The 22,180-nt window shown below is 38.9% G+C and overlaps 1 protein-coding gene across 6 annotated transcripts in view; it reads right to left on the reverse strand.

The window, feature by feature from the left end:
- SUCO (SUN domain containing ossification factor) overlaps positions 1–22,180 on the reverse strand; it is a 40,269-nt gene that overhangs the window by 5,495 nt on the left and 12,594 nt on the right. For 3 of the 6 annotated variants that reach the window (XM_039555976.1, XM_039555974.1, XM_039555978.1), the window contains 17 exons: positions 20,551–20,652; positions 19,113–19,258; positions 15,772–15,912; positions 15,450–15,600; positions 14,394–14,514; positions 14,039–14,163; positions 13,493–13,560; positions 12,753–12,860; positions 11,668–11,773; positions 9,697–9,717; positions 9,407–9,462; positions 8,381–8,472; positions 7,861–7,926; positions 5,509–5,583; positions 4,918–5,014; positions 2,827–3,981; positions 1,907–1,994 (listed from right to left, as the gene is read on the reverse strand). In XM_039555976.1, coding sequence (XP_039411910.1) covers positions 1,907–1,994; positions 2,827–3,981; positions 4,918–5,014; positions 5,509–5,583; positions 7,861–7,926; positions 8,381–8,472; positions 9,407–9,462; positions 9,697–9,717; positions 11,668–11,773; positions 12,753–12,860; positions 13,493–13,560; positions 14,039–14,163; positions 14,394–14,514; positions 15,450–15,600; positions 15,772–15,912; positions 19,113–19,258; positions 20,551–20,652 — 2,718 coding nt within the window. The remainder of the gene's footprint in view (positions 1–1,906; positions 1,995–2,826; positions 3,982–4,917; positions 5,015–5,508; positions 5,584–7,860; positions 7,927–8,380; positions 8,473–9,406; positions 9,463–9,696; positions 9,718–11,667; positions 11,774–12,752; positions 12,861–13,492; positions 13,561–14,038; positions 14,164–14,393; positions 14,515–15,449; positions 15,601–15,771; positions 15,913–19,112; positions 19,259–20,550; positions 20,653–22,180) is intronic. The other 3 variants (XM_039555975.1, XM_039555979.1, XM_039555977.1) reach the window with 3 other exon arrangements.

Consider the following 22,180-nt stretch of genomic DNA (forward strand, 5'->3'; position numbering starts at 1 on the left):
GATCAAGTCTGCTATGCCACTGTAGTGGGTTGAACCTGAGTTCAAGGTTTCTCACAATTTACAATTACATATTTACAATTTACATATTTAAACCACACGGAAAGGTGGGAATTCTTTTTGTTCCAGCTTGCCTGCCAGAAGGTGGGGGGGCCTCAGAGCCTCCGGGCCCCACTGGGGCCCCTGCCCCCCCCCGCCTTTTCGCAACTCCGCAGCACGGACCCTGGGTTGCTGGGGGGGAACTATCCCAGAGCCACAGGCAGCTAAAACCAGCCATGGACTGCCACACAGCTAAAGCCATCCAGCACGGCCTCTTGGGACCAGCGGGTCCTTATCCTCTCCTCTCCATGTGGAGCTGGCAGAGCCAATGGGAGCTGGCAGAGCCTCCTGTCTGCAGCCAGCACACTTCATGCCAAACTGAAGATGACACCATGCAGCCAGCAGCACAAAGGGAACGAGGCTTTCTCCACCATAAAGCCTGAACAAGGACACTTTTCAACATGGTGGTTTCAGAGCCAGAGAGAAAGTGAGTTGTGTGATACAAAGCTGAACATGGCGACAGGAGAAAAGAGGGCAGTGCCACGATTCTCGTGCGTAGCTTAAAAAAACTTCTTACATGCTGTGGTAAGAAACTGTAATATCACAAACTGTTTGTCTCTTTGATCCATTTGAAGTAGATGGGGGGATGGAGAACTCATGTGTGGCCCATAAAGATTGTTAGGAGTGCCTATGCCAGGCTACATAGAAGCATTGAGAGGTTTCTAGAGACTTGTGGCAAAGAAAGCCTTTGTGTTCAGGTCAAAATAACTCATCCTTAAAAAGATTAATAACCCCATGTGATAGCCTGTGTTTGTCAGTGTGAAGGAACTGTGAGATTTTTCATGGAAGAGATGTTTTACACCACAGCAGATTGTTTCTTTCCGGGTGGGTCTGCTGTTGGTGGCAGTTTGGGAACCATGCGAAGCAGAAAAAAACCCCTTTTTTCCTTAAGCATAAGAAAGAGACTTATCAAGAACTGCAACACTGACTAAAATCCCATGTTCTGTTGTCCTTTGTGCGAGTTGGGTAAAGGGAAGAAAGTGCTGGAAAGGGGGGAAGAGGTTTGCTTTAATTTCTTGCTGTTTCTTTTTACTTTTAATTCTATTAGTAATAAAACTCTTTCTTTGTATTGCAGCCGTTTAAGTTTGAACCTGTTTTGCCTCGCAGCTCTCTAGTTTTCCTCAATATTTTCTTATTTTCCCCCTACGAAAAGAACAGATTTTGCGTGCTTGACACTTAGCTGCGTCAAACCACAACAGCCACATGCACAGCTGCTTTAGTGAATGTTTAGCACAGCAGTTACTGCTTTATTTCATAGCTGCTCAGGAAAGCCAGGATGGCAGAGCAGGGAAAAAACACATTTTAAAGAATGAATTAAAGCTTTTGTTACATTACTACACCTTTAAATGCAAATTTGGCCTAAGCCATTACTGTACCCCTCTGCCTTTCTACAGGTTCAGTATCTTCAGCAGCAGAGGGAAATTGTCAATCCATAATTTAAATTAGTTTTGAAAAACCAACCAAGTTAAAAAATTTGTTTTGAGTGCAGTCACAACCAAGAAACAAGGGTTGGAACTGACCTGGATAATTTTTTCATTGACAAAGACATTGAAGAGTTTTAGCCATTACCAGCTGACAACTGATCTTTTCTTCAAGTACAAAATCAGAAAAAATAGCTTTATTCTAAAACAATGGGGAACACATCTAAAAATCTTATTATGGAGAAAAATAGGGAACCATGGAACAGATGCTTTTAAAAGGCATATATACAGCTCAACTGAAAGAGGATTTCTGCACCTCTGCGCAACTTTCCATTAAAAGTAAGCCTTCCTAATTAGGAAAAGACTTAAGTACTCCAAACAAACCATACCTGCTCTTCTGCTATTCTTGAGGTGTTCTGAAGTTTTATTATTGTTTTATTGAAAGCCTTCTGCATTTCTTCCATTTGTTTTCGGTACCTAAAACAGAAAGTGTTTAAGGCTGAAATACTAGTGCACAAAACTCCTCAGCTTAGACTTGTCTTCAGAAAACATAACTATGACAGCAAAAAACCTTCCCTTTGCCCAAAGAGCTTTATTTAAACATCAAGTGGTATCTGCTTTTAAGTCTCACAAATAGAAAAGATGTGTCTTTTCCTATGGTTGTGGGATGTTTCCCCCCCCCCCCCCCCCCCCCCCCCAAAGTTATGGTCAAATCTATTTCAACACTTTCAAGCTTAGTGCCAATTTACTGAATTCACTTTGCGCAGTAAATATAACTGTGAGCCCCCTCCTTGGAACCATTTCTGAAATGGGTACATTTCCCCACTCGCCTGTGGCTAAGGAACACCACAGATAAACACTAATACACAGATACATCCTTCACAAAAAGCTCTTGGTTCCCTCTCCACAGTCACTTATGCAACCAGAGTTATTACAGATAACAGGGTACTTTAAGTGGAAACAATTAAATTTAAAAGGCATTGTAGGTCTGTGACATTCAGTTCAACAGTAACAGAAGGATGTGCCTTTTGTAGAATAAATTATGGGCAAGATTAGTGCCTACATCCTGACAAGACTTTATCCTTTTAAAAAACCCACAGCAATATTCCTCAAAATAAATTAAACGGGATTGTATCTGAAATACAAAGAGGGAAGCCCTGTCTCACACAGAGTAACTCCAACAGCCACCTAGGCCTGGGTCCTTTTCTCAGTTTTCCATAGAGCTTTACACTCTGATCTACACTCTGCCCAGCTTTCCCCTGTACTATTTTTCACAGGCTGGACTCCTACCAATCATTCTCAGACTCACCTCTGACTGAGTTCTTCCAAGTAGCGGCTGCTGAGGGACATGTTGACTTCCAGGGCCTTGATGCGATTGTTCAGGCGCATGAAGACTGACTCCTTTTGATTGGATCCATGAACAAGGTTCCCATTGGCATAGCCCAGGTCTGTGGAATTCTGCAGCTCAGCATAGAAATCTGTAGCTGTTCTCTGAGGTCCCCCCGAGACCGGAATCGCCATCAAAGCTTCTTCAGCTGCCTGATCGTCCTCCTTTGTCTCAGCAGATACTGGAGACTCGACAGGAGGCAAAACAGGTTTCTGCACTTCTGGAACGCTCTCCTTTCCTTCCACAGCATCGCTGGCTACTATGCCCACTGTGCTTTCAGGCTGCAGAAGAGTCTCTGTAGGCTTTGAAATCACTGGAGTAGCAACAGTCTCTCTTGTGTTCATCTCCTTTACCTCAGTGGCCACACTGGTCTCAGGGCTTTCTTCTACAACTGAGCTCTCAGCCTTTTCTGTTTCAATGCTGAGCTCACGCACATCCACCTGGGGAGTTGCCCTTGGTGCTACCTGGCCTGAGTCTTCTTTTGCAGGCTCCAACACCATGTCTGTTGTGGGGGATGGCTTAACTCGAGAAGTAACTTCCAGGAGGAGGGACTGAGAGACAGTTTGAGGATGGCTTGGCTCCAGCTCAATGGACTCTGTGGTCTCATTACTGATCTCCTCATGGACTGCACTGAAGTCAACTGCAACAACAGACCCAGGGGGTTTCTCAGCTTTGCTGTCCAACTGCTCAGGCAGAGGCTCCCCTACTGCTGTCTGGGTAGATTCAGTCAGAGCTGGCTGTGGCTGCTGCACATCCACAGGGTAACGTGGCCTTTCCTCACCTCCAGTTTTACTGTGCTGCCGATGCATGGCTGCTGCAACTGAGCACCACTTAAACAGATATTCTGAGAAGGTGGAAATACAGCACACTGCTGCCATGTCACAGCAGTACTTCTCTGTCTCCAGTTCAAACCATGCCAATGCTTCCTCTTCCTGGTCATCACTGGACAGCAAAGTTACTGTGGACTGGCTTGTATCTTCTTCATACTCTTGCACTAGCTGAACAATTGGGCTTTCTTTAGTCAAATCCACCATTAACTGCTCTTTCTCTATCTGGGGAATATCAGTAGTAACAAGTCTAGAACAGAAGAGTTAAAGTTGAGGTGTTAGTTCAACAGTTTTACATCCTTGCTCTAGAAGACTGTGAAAATAGGATCTTTCAGAAAATTAGCAAAGCTTAGTCCAGTGACCAAAGGCCAGTCTGGAGACCAAAATCCTGCAAGATAGTATTTTTTCTGGTGATTTTCATTCCCAATAGGCAAACACATTATTTCAACCCCTGCCACTTAAACAGCAAGCCTTCTCAATTAGATATTGCCCCTTCCCTCACCCCTGAAAACTGTCACCAGTTCAAATACCATTTCTTACACAGCAAGCGTCTTACTCTGATGATGCAATCTTCAAATGCAACAATCACAATGTTCCCATTGACCTTCCTCAGTCTCACAGCAAGAGTGATAGAAAACCATAAAAACACTAAATACAGCAGAACTCATGTCTTAACATTTAAGAGGTAGAGTCTTGGCCCTAAGCAGCCAAATTATCAGCAATTGTAATCAACTGAAAAACAATAGAAAATCTATATAGAACTTCTCTTCTCAACCTCAATCTGTACATTTGTATACATATTTTCATTAAGGAAAGTCTACTGAAGTATAAGCTTCTAAACCAGAATTTTGTCAATATAATTTAACTGAAATTTCAGCAATACAATTTACATTCCTAATTAGTGTCCCTTGCAGAAGACCACAAAAGTGGCATTAAGCAGTATTAAGTCAGTTTCTGTGCCAAAATAAAACATGTCATAATGGAAATAGCTATAATAAACAGTAACTAAAACAAATTTCTCTGGTTAGTGCAATTACCAAACTTACAGATTTTACCAAATACTTGCCTTTTCATTTGTTTAAGTCTGCATGCCATACCTGAGCATTCTACTACCAAAGACTGCAGACTGGCACACGTTAGTCTCTGCTTGGAGCACATTACAAAAACACCAAGAGCAATCACTTACTCTGGTGAAGGAACAGGTGTTGGTTCAGGCAGTCTTGGTGCAGCTGTTGAAGTTGCAGGGGTGGCAGTGACATTTTCGGACACACTTTTGTTCCCTGCTGCAGGAAGGAGGAAAATGTGAACACAGAAATTCAAGAACCATCTTTGTTTTCAACATATTCTGAGGTTTAGGTTTATTATTGGGGGGGTTATTATTAACTGCACTACCAAATTAATTGCAGATGTCATCCAAAGTTATTAACATGAAAATGCTACTGAGTTTATGAATGTGATGTTGTGGACAGTCTCAAAACACTTCCAGAAAGCAGCAGCAAGTTAGGACTTTACAACTTAACTTGGGTAAAACAGAGAGCAAAGATCTCCAAACAAAGCTGAACAAGCATATGTGTCATCTTTGTATGGATTCTTTTCTCAGCAAATTCAGCATCTTTGTTCCACTTTTCACAGTCACTAGGTTCTATGGCACTAATCAGGTGTGCCACAACAGGTGAAAAAAAGTCATTTAAACATAGACCATCCAACTCCTCACCAAAAAAAACTTAAAGACATGAAAACTTTCCAGAATGCTTTTCATCTAAAAAAACTACACTACCTTCAGTTTCAGATGACTCTTCAGTTTTGGCTCCAAGCATATTAGCAGCAATGTTCACCATACTTAGGATAGCATCTAAAAGAGACAACAACGACTCAACAAGAGTACTTTCAGAGGGCCCAGAGATCACCAGCACTGAGAAATCTGCTCTTTTGCAATACTTGCTCGAAACGAATCAGTGTAAGGACATAAAAATATCTGGTCATTCCATTACACTGGAGGCAGCTGTTTCTTTTAAAGGTAAGTGTACAAGCTAGAAACCTCTATTTGAAAACCTGTATCAACAACATCCACATACCTGGCTTACACATATATTTATTTTAAGGACCTGTTAAGTAGAACAGTTCCTCTCCCCTCTGAATTCACAGAAGTAAATTCCAAGAGGGCCTGCTCTACATCAGCACAGATATTAAATACAGCTACTCTTTGGTCTTGATACTGAAAACAAACATAATTGCCAGGCTTATTTAGAAGGTGAGAATTGGGTAAAGAGCACCATATTGTAAACACACAAAAGCTGGCTTGATTTTGCTCATTTCTCTCCCACCCACCAACATATAGCAGTGTATGTCACATGGCCAAGGTCATAATGTAAAAGGGGCATTTTAGTAGTAATGACAAATTCCTTGGGCTCCAGGAAGTTGTGTTCAAAACTTTGATTCTGCCTTTGATGCCTCCAGAGCATGTCAGAAACTGCATTCCTGATTCATGTTATTTATCTGGGTTTGTATTCTGTGAAAAGTCGTAATAGTCAAAAGATGCTAAACTTGAGCTATGCATGGTTTCTTACTATTGATGGAGAAGCAGAAAATGAGGGAGAATACGGAGTTGGTGGAGAAGCTTTACAATCTGGGCGAATGGCAGGAGAAAGAACAGTGAGCCACCCTCCAAGGTTAAGATTCGTGGAAGACTGCAGAATGCTTCTTATGAGATTAAAAGTCTGAGAACCCCTCCCTCAGAGGACCCTCTTCCTCACTCTACATTTAAGATGCAAAATGGAAGTCTGTCACATTTGTCTATGTACATATTAAAAAACCACAAAAAACCAACACCCAAAAACTCTCCTCCTTCCAAAAGAGGACTGACCACCCTGACAGAGGAAAGGTCTCAACAACAAAATCCACCAGCCAGAACTAAATAATGGTCACTGCAATGTTTCAGTGCATTAGAGAGACAGCTGAGCACCATCAGCAACAGCTGCTTCAAATCTTTTAATCTTAGCTTTAGTAGTCTAAAAAATTAAATGAAAAGTTACTGCATTGTTGAAACAGTGAATATAAACCTGTAATACTGCCCTTGCTGACAGATCATGTGAACATGCATCATCAAGATAGCTCGAAGATAGAAAGTCTGAAAGTCACAAATAAGAGATAAGCAGTGTCAGGGAAGAATTTACTGCTTTATCTCATCTGTGAAGAAGCCCACATTTAGAAATAAACTGCTTTTTCCACTATTTAGTTCCCTTTTGAAAACTGTTCTAAGCTGTGAATGTTACTAGCCATGACCTTATTCTCAGGAGACAACAATGTTCTAGAAAAAAGTATGAAAGATTTCTGTAGCTCTGATCCACTACAGGATGAAAGTAAAGCCTGACTCCAAACAGCATTAACTGAGTGCAAATCTACACTGCAATAACAAATCTTCATTAGCTGGGACAGAAGGAAGAATTGTACAGTGCAAGAGCTCTTTAGAAAATGGTGTGTGGATGTGACAGTAGCCTGAATAATTCAGGAGTGAAGAAGATCATTAAAACTGAATATTCAAGCATTCTTAGCCAAACAAACCCTACACCTGGAGGTTTTCCAATGGGAAAAGCGAGAAGAGACAGTCAAGAACCTTTAGTGCTCTCCATAAACCACACAGCCCTCATGAAGAGCATAAATTACAATATTTACGTAAAGCCTTCTCAGAAATAGTATTTTCCATCCTTCCCTCCCCCCCTAAAGTTGTACAAAGTAAATCTTTGTATTGCCTCCTGTAAGTTAAGCACTTCAATTAAATACAGATTTCCAAGTTCCAAATAACTAAGGTTCGACAACACTTTAGTCCTGGCCATTTACAGCCCTGTGCAACTTTCACATTCTTTTCAGTACACAGAATCCTTAAGTACAGAAAACAAGTTGCCACAAAATAGAGATCCTTACAAATTGAAAATTCATTTTTAGAACCCTAAGAATGATCCCCCAGCTTCAAATTTTTAATTATTCCTATGGAACTAAACAAGAATCACAATAAATTGTTTCAGCAGAATATGAAAGTTGCAGATGTTGCATGACAAAATGATATTCCAATTTCAGTTAGCACATCTTGTTTTAAGCACAGCAACAACTTTTTCTAATAAATCATACTCACTTGTAGCAGAACCAAGAAGATTTTTTGAAGATTTTTCTTCCCCTGTGTTGTAATCCAACAGATAATCTATGTATAAAAATAGAACAACTTGTGACTATTAAAATTTAATGTGTCATGGGCAAAGAATATAAACCTCAAGATTTAACATATAATTCAATGATGTGGATTTGACAGCATAGAACTAAAACCACAGAGGACAGATTACAAACTGAAATGGACACTAAGAATAGATCTGTTTTGTGTGAGCTTCTTTATTTTAGTAATCCTTAACTACTGTCAGCACATGAAGAGATTGTCTATTCTGCCAAGTAAAACAAACTTATTATTATAATCCACATAGCTACATCAAACACATTGTTTAAAACTTAAAGGGATTGTTGGAAAAGCCCAGAAATACTGAGATACTGTCAACAAGCAAATTCAGAAGTCAACTCTTCTATCATATGCAGGAAGTGATGAGCCACCAAAACCAGCACAAGAGCTGTCTGAATGGCTAAAAATGCACGAAATATTTGCTTACCATAATCTTCATCAAACAGTTCCTGTCGTTCAGACTGATACTGAGAATCAGCTATTTCTTCATACTCTTCAACCATGCTAGTACCAAATACTCTATGATAAAAGTTTTAAAATAAAAGCCTATTATTAGTAATCATGGGACATAATTGATAAGCAGTATTGCCTTTATATAACAAATAAATTAGATACACAGTAGTTGCAGTCAGTTAACTAGAATCAAGCAGCAGGGATGTTTATTTTCTCTAAGTTGTATCTATGAAGTCCCCTGCAGAACTGAAACAAGATCCTGTTTTTCATCCTAATTCCAAAGAGTCTTTTTTCTTCCTTTTAAACTCATACCTAGACTTCCTTGTCTTTAGCTTTCCATGAGCTTACACCTCCTCTTCAGCTTCACTTTTGACTTGCTTTAGGAATATCTATTCAGAACTACCTCACTTTGCATACCATATTCTCTTTGACCTATTCTGCCAAAATTAAATCAAAATAATCCAATTTAAAGCAGTCTTGTGAACTAAAAATATGGTTTGACTTCTAACACTAGAGACCTCCCAGGTTCAAAAGCCGTTTTTTAGGAGCAGTACAGAGGGTGATGATTCTCTGAATTACAAATTCACAGGTGTTTCTACTCAGACATTCCAAGCATTACTGACTGCATGCACCTGTGGCACCAAGCAACACAGCACTCACCACACCTGCTCTTTTTAGTTCACCACTTGCTCCCCGTTTTGCTTGGTCAGCCTGGAAATGCTCATGTCCTGCTGTAAAGCTGCTCAAGGCTCCTGTTTCCTCCCCTCCCCCCCCAATATAAACTATTCCTTACATACTGGAGAAGCAAATAAAAAGACTCAAAGCTTCTTTAAACAGATGTGAAAGACACTACACAGAAGGCAAGTCAGGCAACTACTTCAATTCACAATACTTACAAATAATTGCAATTGAAAATTGGAATTGTTGCCCAACTATTATGAAAACACACTAATCCTCATTGCAAGGAGGTAGAAAGACTAAGCAAAACACAAAGTATTACCTTATAAGACTTAAAGGACAAAAATGTTCTGATCCAAAGTGTGATATCAACTCCACCTAAAGAATAAAAGGTATTTAAAATAAAACCTCAAAGACTCACAGAGTCAAGAGTTCACTTAACATATACATTCAATCTTGAAATTGCAAGTTTTGTTTACTCAAGGGAGTTGCAGATTGCCCACAGCAGAAGAAACCAAAGATTTACTCTTGCCATGCATTAAAGAGCTGAGCCGCAGCAGAGAACACCCCCAGCCCCATGCATCCATCACTCCAAAAGAAGAGGTTGCTAACCTTTATGTACTTGATGAACATCTGAAGCGAGAGAAAGGAAATAAAAAAAAAAAGTAGATGTCAGTACAAAGGCTGAACACATGCCACAGGCAACTACAGAGTCCTGCTGGGTTTAATTCAGTACTATAAATGCCTAAGATGACAAGCTGTGAAGGATTAAGTTGTAATACTACTTCATCTGCCTTGGGTAGCAAGATTTCATTTAGCCCTTGTACCTTGCAGATTGAAGGTAACATGCAACAAGTGTTTTATTAGGGAATTTAAGTTATTCAATTTTTCAGGACAGCATGATTGCAGATAGAATACTGAAGTGTGTTAAAGGTACTAAGTGTATTTTTCCCCTTAAAGAGCATAGATTACAGAAAGTGACTCAAAAGGAGAAACAAACCCATGTAGCATGCACTCTACATGTACTGCCGCTGCTTCAATTCAGTACAAAATACTTCAATTTAGAGAAGCACAACTGCAAGAAATAGAGCAGCTGATGACAGACTTGAAAGCTTCAGTCATCTGTGTCTTTCTAGTGCAACCTTGACTACACACTGGTATTTACTTAATCTGAATTAATTGCAAGTGTAGAACACATTAATTAAACCACTATGTAGACACTATCACTGAAGCACTGGAGTAATCTGCAAGTGAGACCAAGACAAATATTCCCATAAAATCACGTTTACAAAAAATTCCACCGTTTTTGATACAAGTTCAGTAAACTACTTCAAAAAAATTTTACTTTTTGAAAACGTTTTAGACTCTTTCTGTAGGCTAGACATACTCAGAACTTGTTTACTTTTTGCACTATAAAGTGAAAACATTACAAGAACAAACCTTTGGAAATTTTACCATGCTGTATTATTCAAGGCAGAGCACTGTATCCACCAAGGGACTAAGTGCTGCAGCATCTACTGGAATTCTGGAACTTCAGTGACAATGGCAGCTACCTTAAGGCATTAATTCAGCCAGAAAACAGAATTAAAAATAAATGAAATCTCTATTCTGTGACTCATGCAGAATTTCTGGGTAGAGAGGTTAGACAATTATCATTCATAGCTACTTCTTCATAAAAGCACAAAGCATAATTAAGGAGCACAAACTAGTTTTTTTTTTTTCGGCAATACCATAGTTGGAAGGTAACACATCACTGAAGAAGACCTAAAAGGTCTGTATTTTATTTGAATTCAAACCTTTGCTACAATCCAAAATTTTCACAAAAGGTTTTATCCACGTTCACGCACCACATTAATTATTTATGCAGTTTTATTCCCTTTGAGTCTCCCAAGTAAAGATAGTTTAATGCAAACTGTTTTGCAGGTGGAGGTATCATGGCAATGCTCCAGTAGCAGTGAGCATAAATAATTTGCCAGAGTCAGAGTTATGACTGAATAACTGCAAAACTGCACTTGGAGTCTATAATGAGAACCAAGGTTCAACCACTTACACTTTCAGATTCACTGAAGTGTACAGTACAACACAGTAAAAAATACCAAGAAATATGCATATCCTGATTTTGCTCCAGAGAGTGAGTGTGCAGTGTGTGTGTGTGTGTGTGTATATATCTATCTAGATAGATAGATAGATACAGATATGTGTATATATGTAAAGCAGGTACAGCCAAGCAACAAAATAGGTCAAGATTCTTCTGATCTTACATTCAGAGGACAGTTGGTTAAGTCAAATAGAACAGAACATTGTCTAGATTTTTCTTAATTCAGGTGTCAACTAAGTATGTACTTGGACGCAAGGGGCTTCCCAAGATCCTCTCAATTACCAAAGTGAGGAAGGTAATAGGCTCATTACCGTGACAAGAATTTAGTACACAGACAACCCCAGTTGGGGCCACTAATTAACCAAGGGCAATTAATGGTAAGGTAGGCTTTGATAACACATTTCTCTGGATGCTGTTATACAGGGGAAGCCCAGCAAACCCTTCCTTCCCTGAGGAGCATGGATGCTTTTGCAGTATTAAGTTACCTTAACATATTTTGCATACATCTGTTCATCCAGAGGAAAGCTCTGGACATTTCTCTCATCTCTGGCATGGAAAGTACCTAATTTAATCCATTTGTTTGTTGGATACCTAGAAAGGAAACAATGGAGTCAGGTAATGAAATGCAGGAACTCACTGTTTACAGGTATTTGCCAAAGTTTCCCCTAATGCCTTTCCAGAGAAGAAATACATTCTGTTCTTTCCAGCTGCAAGATAGCAGCAACGTTCCCAACACAAAACATCAGCAGAACCTCCTCACACACTTACAGCAATGTGCAAGCTCTTGAAGCACAAAACCCCAGACTTGATCCAATTACTGAAATTCAGCCAGTCTACAATGAAGCCACCCCAGGTAAGAACACAACACATGACAGGTTGTATTACTGTAAGCAAGCAGTAGAAAACTGAGCAAAGCAGAGGTAGAACTACACAACAGACCAAGTGTTGGAAGTCTAACCCTACATGCTTTAGGCACCCAAGAAGAAAGGGATTTTTTCTGAAGCACTGTGAATGTCTGCTCATTCACAGACCAGAATTATCTGCTCACTGCAGAAAGCAGTGGGGGCACAACACTGCCTAAATCATCATAAAGCCACCCTCTAAGCAGCCATCTGGCCAATCTGTAGCACTCTTACCCCCTTCCAATTTCTCAATAGTATACTGCTCTTGTTTCTTTTAAAATAATTTGTGTATTTTTGAACAGAGTTCAGCATTGAAGACAGCTCAAACCATGTGAAAATGGTCTGAATGACAAGGGAGGAGACAGCCCAAATCCTCAGCAGCATTTTATTAAGGCATTTTATAATCTGCCATCCACTATCCAGCTACTGTATAAATTCTGCTCCTTCACTGCTACTTGTCAACAAATTTTTCCTTTTCATTTTTAAGGCAGCAAAGGAAAAAACTGCTAGCAACTGACAATATACACAAAACAAAGAAAATTCGTGTGACTTCACACTACATTACACTTTGCATAATAACAAGCATACACAGCCCATGCTTAATAAAGCCTTGCATCTAGTAATCATTTCATTTTTTTCATTCAGAAGGATGAGTTTAGATTACATACCTGTCACTAATTGACACCAGAAAGTCTTTAGGAGTGGAAGAGAATAATTCATGATTTGCAATGTCAAACTGCTTTACTTGGACTGGTTCACAGAGCTCAACAACAAACCTTAAAGACAAAAGAAAATATTTTAAGAAAAGACTTCTCCTTCTGCAGTTACAATCTTCAGCCCTTTACCTCATTACCACATCCTCCACTGGGTATAAGGAGGACACTACAAAAATGCTGTACCATAAGAATCACTGGTGGTGCTTTCCTGAACTTTAGTAACTCTAGGTAGCACCTGCAGCTACAAGAGCTTCATCCATTTTCTACTCAAAGGCACTAAGTCACAGAGCTAAAAACCAAGGACAGCAAACATAATTTAAATCACATCTGAAGTACCAATTAATATATGGTAAATTCTGTTCACCTGTCCTACAATTAGTTGACAGTCAGAGAAAGAAATCAAAAATCTTTATTTGAATGCCCAAGTGCTTTATCTGCCATGATAATTATGCAAAATTTTCACATATTAAGGTAAATAAAAATATCACCTTAATATTAGTTCTCAATACAAGAGCTACATTTCTATGGGAGACATAATAAAACATCTTGTGCTAATTCTGTCAAAGCTCCTCACACACTCATTCCAAGCAGCAACACACCAAGGTCAAGTCAGTCCCACAGGACACATTCAGTCCCACAGCAGCGGAAAACTGTAATCACGCCTGTCATAAAAGTGAACCTCAGGAACCTACCAGATTTTAGTACTGCAAGGATTGAGCATATAAAGGTCCATGTTTTCCATCAAAATAGCTGAAGTGCTCTGTATAAAGAAAAAAATTAGTATTTTAAATGGCATGGTAGATACCAACAACACCAAGGATTTTTCCCCTCTTTCCAAAAATAAGTTTGAAAATAGGTTTTTAGACTAGTATCAAGTTTCACAACATTCTAAGCAAGATAATATCCAGGACATCGTATGCCATACTACTTTGGGGCAAACACAGATTATTTACTACGGTGAGCTCTTTGAACAACTGAACAAAGTTGTATTAATTTCTGTAGGAAGTAGACTCTGCTCCCATTTTCTGATTTCACTTAGAAAGACATCAAGTTCTCTATAGCAATCCCTCTTAAAAAAGGCACAGATCACTGTTTATGTCCTATTTTGATAAATTAAAATCCCAATAAACCCAAACGTAGAATAACAACTTCACAAATCAGTGTTAAGTGTACTTTGTGCTACTTGTTGCATAACAGTACACTAACATAATGCACAATAATAATTAGTAAATGCTTACCTTTGCCTCTGGATTTGCTGCCAGAATTTTGGCACCACACTCTACAGACGCATAGTTATTCCTGTTTTTCTGGACCTTTTTAGTGGAATGCTGCCCACCAACAGCAGAGGGGTGCATTGACTGACCTAGGAACAAGAAAATACTGCTCCTATAACAAACCACACAAACAAACAGTATTTCACTGTCAGGAACTTCTGCTCACTGCTTTTATATAATGAAGGCTATTAATTTTGTAGTTCTAGCAGAAAAATGAAGTTCCAGGCTGCATTCCAAATTGAGACAGTCTCACTATTCAGCTCTAGTACAAGATGACAGTGGTCTGTATTTAGTCCAAACTAATGAATCCTGAACTTACTCTTTTCTTTCTCCACTTCCATGACTTTCTTCTTCCATTCATCAAATGTTGGAATGTCTCCAGGGTCCTTTGGAGTTATTACTGATGTAGGGTCAATTTCTCCTGTCTTCTTAAAGTCTTTCTGCAGAAGAAACAACCACCAATTGTGAATATTTTTCAGGACCAACAATGAAAACAAAGATGAACTTCAAAAAACAAAGCATGCTCTGATCAAGTCAAGGGCAGACACATCATTTGCACCCGTGTTAACAACTTAGAGCCAATGTAAGCAAGATTATAAGCCAGAAAAAACATGCGATGATTTTCTCTCAGAATTACAGATTATTCCACTGAAATACTGGCAATTTTTGCAGCTAAGCTAATACATTTTAAATAAAATGTAAGCCTTCTGTCTCCAACACCTGCATTTTCTTCCCAATTTTTGCTTTTCCTCTTCCTAATGAAGAAAGTTTTCCCTGTAGCAAAAATCTTTAAACATGAATGCTTGTCATGACAGAATTCCAGAGGTTCCCTGGAACTTTTGAACATCTCAAAAACAGCAGAACGATTAAACATTAAAGAAACCATGTTTAAGTATCTCAGAAATAATGTTTTGGACTTGACAGGGGTTTTGCTTTGCCAGGCAACTAAACTGTATGTTATTCTATTTCATTAACTTCTCTTTTGTACAAACACATTTTCAGCACACCACCAGATGAGTGAAAATTTTTTGGTAGATATTTCAAGTGTAGAGGTTATTTTGTAGACAATATTTTAAAGGTAGTTGCCAAATGACAGTTTAAACATGATCCTAAAATAGCAAAAACTGGTATTGCCATGGCCTTAGTCATTGTATTTAAAAAATACAAGCTTTAGGAAGCACCTCACAATCAGAGCATGAAAAAAGTCATATAGTTAAGCATGTAAGGCCTGACTAGCTACATATCCCACTTTAACAAGGGCCAAGTAGTACTTCTGGGACAGAATAAAACCACACCACTTTTTTTCTCAGTGGTGATAACCTAAAGAAGCGCTTTAGGCTCCTGTATGTACTGAGGGGATACCAGCACTGCTTACCTCTCTTTTTAAGTTCTCCGAAGCATTCAGAGCAGATTTTTGCTCATCCGCCCCCTTTTCAGCTGCTGAAACTTTTGACTCAAACTCAGATTTTGTCTTCTTGCCCTTGCCATGTGAAGATGATATGTTCTCTATATGTTGGCCTGCAAGGCTGAAAGTTTAGAGTATCAGGATCTATAACATGATCAGCCACATGCAATTAAACACACACAAATACGTAGATTAAGCAAGCACATGCAAATGTTTGTTGCAAAGCCAGCACAGAAAAGAACAACTACCTTTAAAGTATTCAGAGTCACACACAACCTGCTTGGATACTCACCTCTCTGGTGGACTGACAAAAGAGGAAGGCTCACTCTGAGGGTCAGCCTCAAGTGTCCCACCAATATCACAGTCAGGTTCTGACTGCTCAGCTTCACTAGAGCTGACTACAGGGATATCAGCATGGGAATTCTCTATTGCACTGAAGGGAAACAAACAACATGCTTTTTTAGCCTTCTGATAATACAAGTAACCCTGAAAATCAACCACAAAGATATTTGAAAGTTTTAATAAAGTAAGAGTCTCACAGAAATAATTAAGAAAAATGAAGTATGCTGTACTTGTGGTATTGCATTCTCAGTTGTACCCATGAAAGAATAGAATTTCTTTTTCCAGCCTGTTTGTTCCAGAAAGGAACTCAAAACAGGCTTCTCATCTCCCTGAACTCTCATCTAACATCTTATCAAACACTGCAATGGATAATTCTTCCCATAATCACTACAAACTAACAACAGGTTCACAGTTACCTGGCTGCCAGCAATTTTCTTTTCCCTTTCAACAAAGGAAACAAGCACAAGACTGAGCTCCCTCACTAAAAGCTTCTCATGTTCCCAAGTCAAGAGGCAGCAGTCAGAACAGAACTTGGCTAAAACTAGAGGAGAATAGGGCAATAAAAACAGAGCCAGACAGACTTCCTTTCTACTAGATTTATTTCTTTTTTTGCTAGTGTAATTAAAATCAGGTAACCCAGCAGACCATTATCCAAGCTGTACCAACAGCCCAAACCAGCTCACCTGCCCACTGCTTTACGTCCTCTCTCCCAGAAAGGCTGAGCACACCTCATCAGACAAACCCTGAGGCACACACCAAACAGAAAGCCTCCCATATGCTCTTTAAGAATGATGGAATGGGTGGGGAGAAGAAGACGGACAGATGGAAGATGGAAGTATCTTTCAATTGATAACTTCTGACTGTCCTCTCTTCTCCAGCACAGGGATGACTTTCAGGCTGATCCAGGCTACAGCCAGATCTAAGTAAAAGCTTTACTCCGCCTTCTAAATTTCAACATAAACTTTCTTTAATGTAAGCAGCAAACTAGGTTAATCCGATATCATGACAGAGCTGCCAAAATACAAACAGCATGTCAGCAACTTAAAAGGGGCTCTTTTTGGTTCTCTGACTGCTACAATTATCAACAGAAGCAGCTGCAACCAACCCAGGGAGACAATTTTAGTACCTTTCATATGATAAATTACCTGTGGTATAAAACAAAAAACTCATAGGTATTCAAGACTTTTTGCTATGTAGCAAAATCTAACAAACATGAATACAAGAATTTATTAGCTATAAACAGGGAGTATTTTCCCTGAATGCCCCAAAATGCCTCCATCTGAGATGCAGAGTGTTTGGGTGAGCATGCAACTCTCTATTGACTAAATAAGGCTGACCACTACACTTAAAACTGCAAAGCTCCACATATTCTCCATTTCAGTGGGTAGATGACAGTATGAACAATTATCAAATGAATAAAATATGGGAGAAGAATGAACTTAAAAATTCCTTCCTCTCAGGGTGTACCTGACTGGCCTCAAGTAAATAATTTTGGCAGAAGGTGAGTCTTAAAAGCTGTAGTGCTCCCTCTCCTTTGGGTACCTTGATTTGCCTTAATTTTTAAAATGCATTATTAAGCTCACTTTGCACAGCAGGTTCTTCACTTCCAGACAGAAAGAACTCAGATTATTTTTCAGTAATTTTTCCTCAGATTAGATTTAGGTAGAGAAGTTACTCTCAGTGCTGTTCTAAAAAAGGATTCATTACAAAGTAAAACTTGTTTGGAATAAAAATACTTTCAAAATATTTTGACTAAGAGGTTCTGCTCTTTTAGGCCAGTAACACCTGAGAGAGCTGGACTTTGTTACACTGCCAGGAATCAACATCTAAACCAGGAAAAAGATAAATGCCTGAAGATAACAAATGCAACCATGTCTTTTTAAAGATCTTGTTTAAATATGGAGCTGGACCACAGATGGTTTGGATATTAATCTGTACAGTAAGAGACCACCTATGACTATTGAAAGCTGAACTGCAGTTTGAAATAATGTATAAACATGCTTCTCTGCTACACCAGTTCCACCCTTTCTTCCTGTAAATGGCACTGGTGTCACAACACCACTGCCCAGCATTCACTCATCCATCAGGTGCTCCAAACCAAGTTTCTATTTTCATTCATTTCATAGTTCAAGTCTTCAGAGTTCACCACTCCAGTATTGCCCAGCTATGACAGCCAGACAATTTCCAACAATTACCAGACACCAGCTGAATGTTTCAAGGAAAATAACATCCTGTCTCCTTCTAAGATGTGACAATAGTAGAGCTTACAACACAGTACACAAACAAATCAGTGTAGTAGTCAACAAAAGCTATAAAAAGAACAGGCTGAAGCAACATTCCAGTTTTGCTTTACAAAAACTGCAAATTTTGGAAGACTTCCAATTAAAGACACTGATGAAGTATCAAAATGTGTTTAAGTGTTAGCCCTGGCAGACTAGGCAAGATCAGCCAGCAAACAAAATTTCCGTACCTTTTCTATGGTAAAGAAATTAAATTTGGTAAAGCAGAAAGACTGAACTCTTAAAAAACCCAAAACACCCACCAAAGACAAGTCTACTTCATTTTCAATGTGTTGAATTTTTATCTAATAAAATACTCCATCTTTATCAGCAGTCAGAACAACATAACTTCCCTTAGCACATCAAAAAGCCCAATAGAACATTGTGAAAATCCTTGCAAGTATGCACACACAAATTTCCACACTAGTTCCCATTTGATAGCACAATGTCCCACAAGAGAAGGGAAAGAAAATGAAGTACATGGACTCCAGAGAGCTGCCTGTAGCAGAGGTAGCTCTGCAATACACTAAGCATTGACTTGACTGCATTTGTATGAGAATTTGCTATTTTGTCACAAGTCTCTTACTACCAGAAGTTGAAACTCTCCGCAGATAAAACTCTGCAGAGTTCTTCCTTAACTGAAAGCAGAGGCCATTGCTGAAGCAGCCTCAATGCTTGTTGACACAGATGTGAAAGCACATTTGTGAAGGGTAGAAATCCTAATGGTAAAGCCGTGAGGGCTTTTATAGTACAGATTATCTAAGCATGTTGGCTTTTTTTCAAAGCAGCAGCTTAGAAACCGATCATGGCAATAGTATTCCACTTCATGAAAGCATGCAACTGTTTATCCACACACTCAGTAAATGATGGCACACTCCATTAGCACTGACACCATAAACCAGCAAAACAATTGTGCAGAGCAGTCCCATCTTATCCCTACTAAACATTTTAACAAGAGTAGAGTAAACTATATTCTCTCAAAGTCCAGAACAACAAAATTGAAAGAGCTTACTCAGGCTGTGAGACTGGAGGTATCTCTGAGGTAGGTGAACTGGAAGTGTTTTCAGTGCTTGGAACTATGCTGGAGGAAGCTTCATTTACATCTGCTGAAGGTGGACTCACAACTTCAGGATGGCTTGTTTCACTTATTTCTGTTGTCTGTAAAAACATTCCAGGTGAATATACATTTTTCAACACCTGAGTAATAAGAGCATCCATACAATAACATCTAGTATGGAGTTCTAACAGTTCAGTAGTTCAGATTTCTGTCAGAAATTAATTTTGTTTCTTCCAAGACCAAGGTGGCATTCTGTGCTACTCTGGGATAGTTGCAATACTCTTCTGTAGTCTGACATAATAATGTAAAAATATTAATTGGAGCAGGCCTGTGCAACAGCTTCCTTAATGATGCATTCCTATAGAGACTGCCATGAGAAAACCAGCTTGAATATTGCAGCAATCAAAAGAAACAGTTCTATTTGCATGCCCCATTACAATAAAATGTACTATTTTCATCCTAAGCTAAATTTCAGAGAAGGCTTTCAATTTCATCACTCCAATGGAGGTCCAAAATTATTTAAAGCCTATTCCATGCTGTAAGTGAACAAGGAGATAAATCATTTTTCACTTTCAAGTGTTTAGTAGTCTTGAGACTTATTTGTTCTAGGTCTTCAGTTTTCATAAGCACATTCAAAATAAGGCTTTGTAAATCTGAAAGCATACGTAACCACTGAAACAGGTCAGATTAAATCCTGCAGCAAAAGGAAATACTATTGTACAAAAGTCTCTTGTCAATAGCTAGATTACTCCAAGTCATCTAACTAAACATGAAGAGGTCTGGAAGATTTAACAAAATTAAACACCCAAACCATGAAATAAATATTCTGAAGTATGTCTGTCCTATGTATGTTGTCTTGTAATCTACAAAATAAAAATATGTAATCAAATAAATCATCTTTAACAGTGGGCTTTGTAATATTTAACACCAAGCACTGACTTAACAGTATCAATGGCACAGAGCTGAAATTCAACCCTTTTCCCATTTTAACAAAGGAAATGAAACTGATAGCAGTCATGAAGGATCAAAGCTAAAATGGACTGCTATAATCACCAAGTCTGATCTATATAAAAAGACCTCAGAGAAAAGACTTTTTATGTTTTATTTATAAATAGACATCCATACCTACAACATCCAATTTTAATTTACCTTGGAAAGTTTTTAGTCAGTACCTACAGATACTAAATTACTCATTATTTATGCACATGGGAAACGCAGGGTCTGTTAGCTCACACATTCTCTCTTTTACTGGAAACAAGTCTGACAGCAACCCTGTGTACAGGTGAAATGTGATAGATGGTTACTATGAACTTTAGATAACCAAAATGAAAGACTGAAATCCAAGAAGCATTTGAAGACTATATGAAGACAGTGAACGAAATAAAAGCCTTGCCTGGTCAGATTTTGTCAAGTCATTGAGTAGCTCTTCCATAGAGTAACTCCGCGTACTTGAGTCTGCATGCTCAGGCTCCAGTCTGGGATCAGCCTCTTCCCCCTAGGATATTAAAGGTAAAACAACAGTAAGTCTGCAGTCACACAGGCCTTCTATGCTCAGCCAGAGGAGCTGCCTCTGGGACACAATGAATAACAGCACTTCTTCCACCATCAAAACATCAAGAAACTAAGCTACATTAATCTTCAGAACCACTACCCACCTGTGTTAAAAATCTTATCTGCACAAAGACAACAGCAAGTTAAAACAATTCAGTTAAATCTTTCCTGAAAAGATCATTTTAGCATTGTCTTCAATAATTCTGTTTGTTTGCTAAGGGAAGTTCTTCATTCTGCTATGACTTCCCATGTTGACAAATCCTACCTCAATCTTCTTGCTGACCAAAAGAGGAGAGAAAAAAAAAAAAAAAAAAGAATCTAAGATGACTTGCATCAGACAACCATTAGAAAATAACACGTGGCATATTTCAGTTGTAGCAGTCTTATCAGGAGAACTACAGTAATTACACAAATCTGCCAGAACCTTTTAAAGCAACCTGCTCTTCTACAACTAAAACTTCACCAACAAGTGCAGTGAATTCACAAAATAAAAAATATCAACACTTGAGGGGAAAAGTTTTAAACCCATCAGACTAAAACTAGCAAGCATTTACACTTGCCCTTCAAGCTTTTTAAAGTTGTGACTACAAAATATGCAACTACAAAAGTTGCTTTTGAGCAATACTTTAAAACACAGCAAGAAATGCGGTAGAAATTTACACCCACCTTATTTTATAAGGGCTATCTAAAACCCCGTGGCCAAATACTGCCAGTGTACAGATCCAAAGTGGGCTGCTGTGCTATACAACACTACATGATATTAACTTGATAGCATTAAGGTATGCACTGAAGATCAGGAGCTACAAATCTGAGCTGACAAACCTTAGAGACAACTAAGCAACATTTTACCCCAAATATTAGCTCACATCCAAGTCCCTAAGATGAAATAGCATCAATGGCTGGGAGAGACAACTGATCTAAGGCAAACTGATCAAGGGCTGCAGAACTGCTCTTTTTGAGCAGGACAGCTCCAGCAGCCTAATTACAAGTAATAGACACTTGCTTAAGATTTCTCATATGCCCAAGAGGTGTTCTTTAATGAGTAAAAACAACAGTCTAACATATTAGTTTTCACATCTTTGGCTTTAAGTTCAGAAATCTGCTTAACAATGCAGCCACATTAATAGAATGCAAAGAAGAATGTTGCAGAGTAGGAAATCACACACCAGTGGCTTCCCAGTCTCAAAGCTTACTTAATCTTTCCAGTATTATTGCATCAGACATTAAATTCAAGCACAACTTTTTTGCAGGCAGCCAGAAGAATAGGACTGAGTGCTATTTGGCTGTACAAGCTGGCAAAAAATACAGCTACCCTAGTTGTTAAAATGCTTAAGTAACCTACAATACTTAAAAGTGATTTTTTTATGGCCAGGAAGCTCTCCACTTGAGTCAGCTAGAATGCTCAACACAAAATTTCCAAGTTTGGTGTGGCATATAAAAGCTTTTTTGGAATGAGGACCGTGATTAACACT

This window comes from Corvus cornix, chromosome 8, assembly GCF_000738735.6.
Source record: "Corvus cornix cornix isolate S_Up_H32 chromosome 8, ASM73873v5, whole genome shotgun sequence".
In the NCBI taxonomy this organism is placed as follows: domain Eukaryota; kingdom Metazoa; phylum Chordata; class Aves; order Passeriformes; family Corvidae; genus Corvus; species Corvus cornix.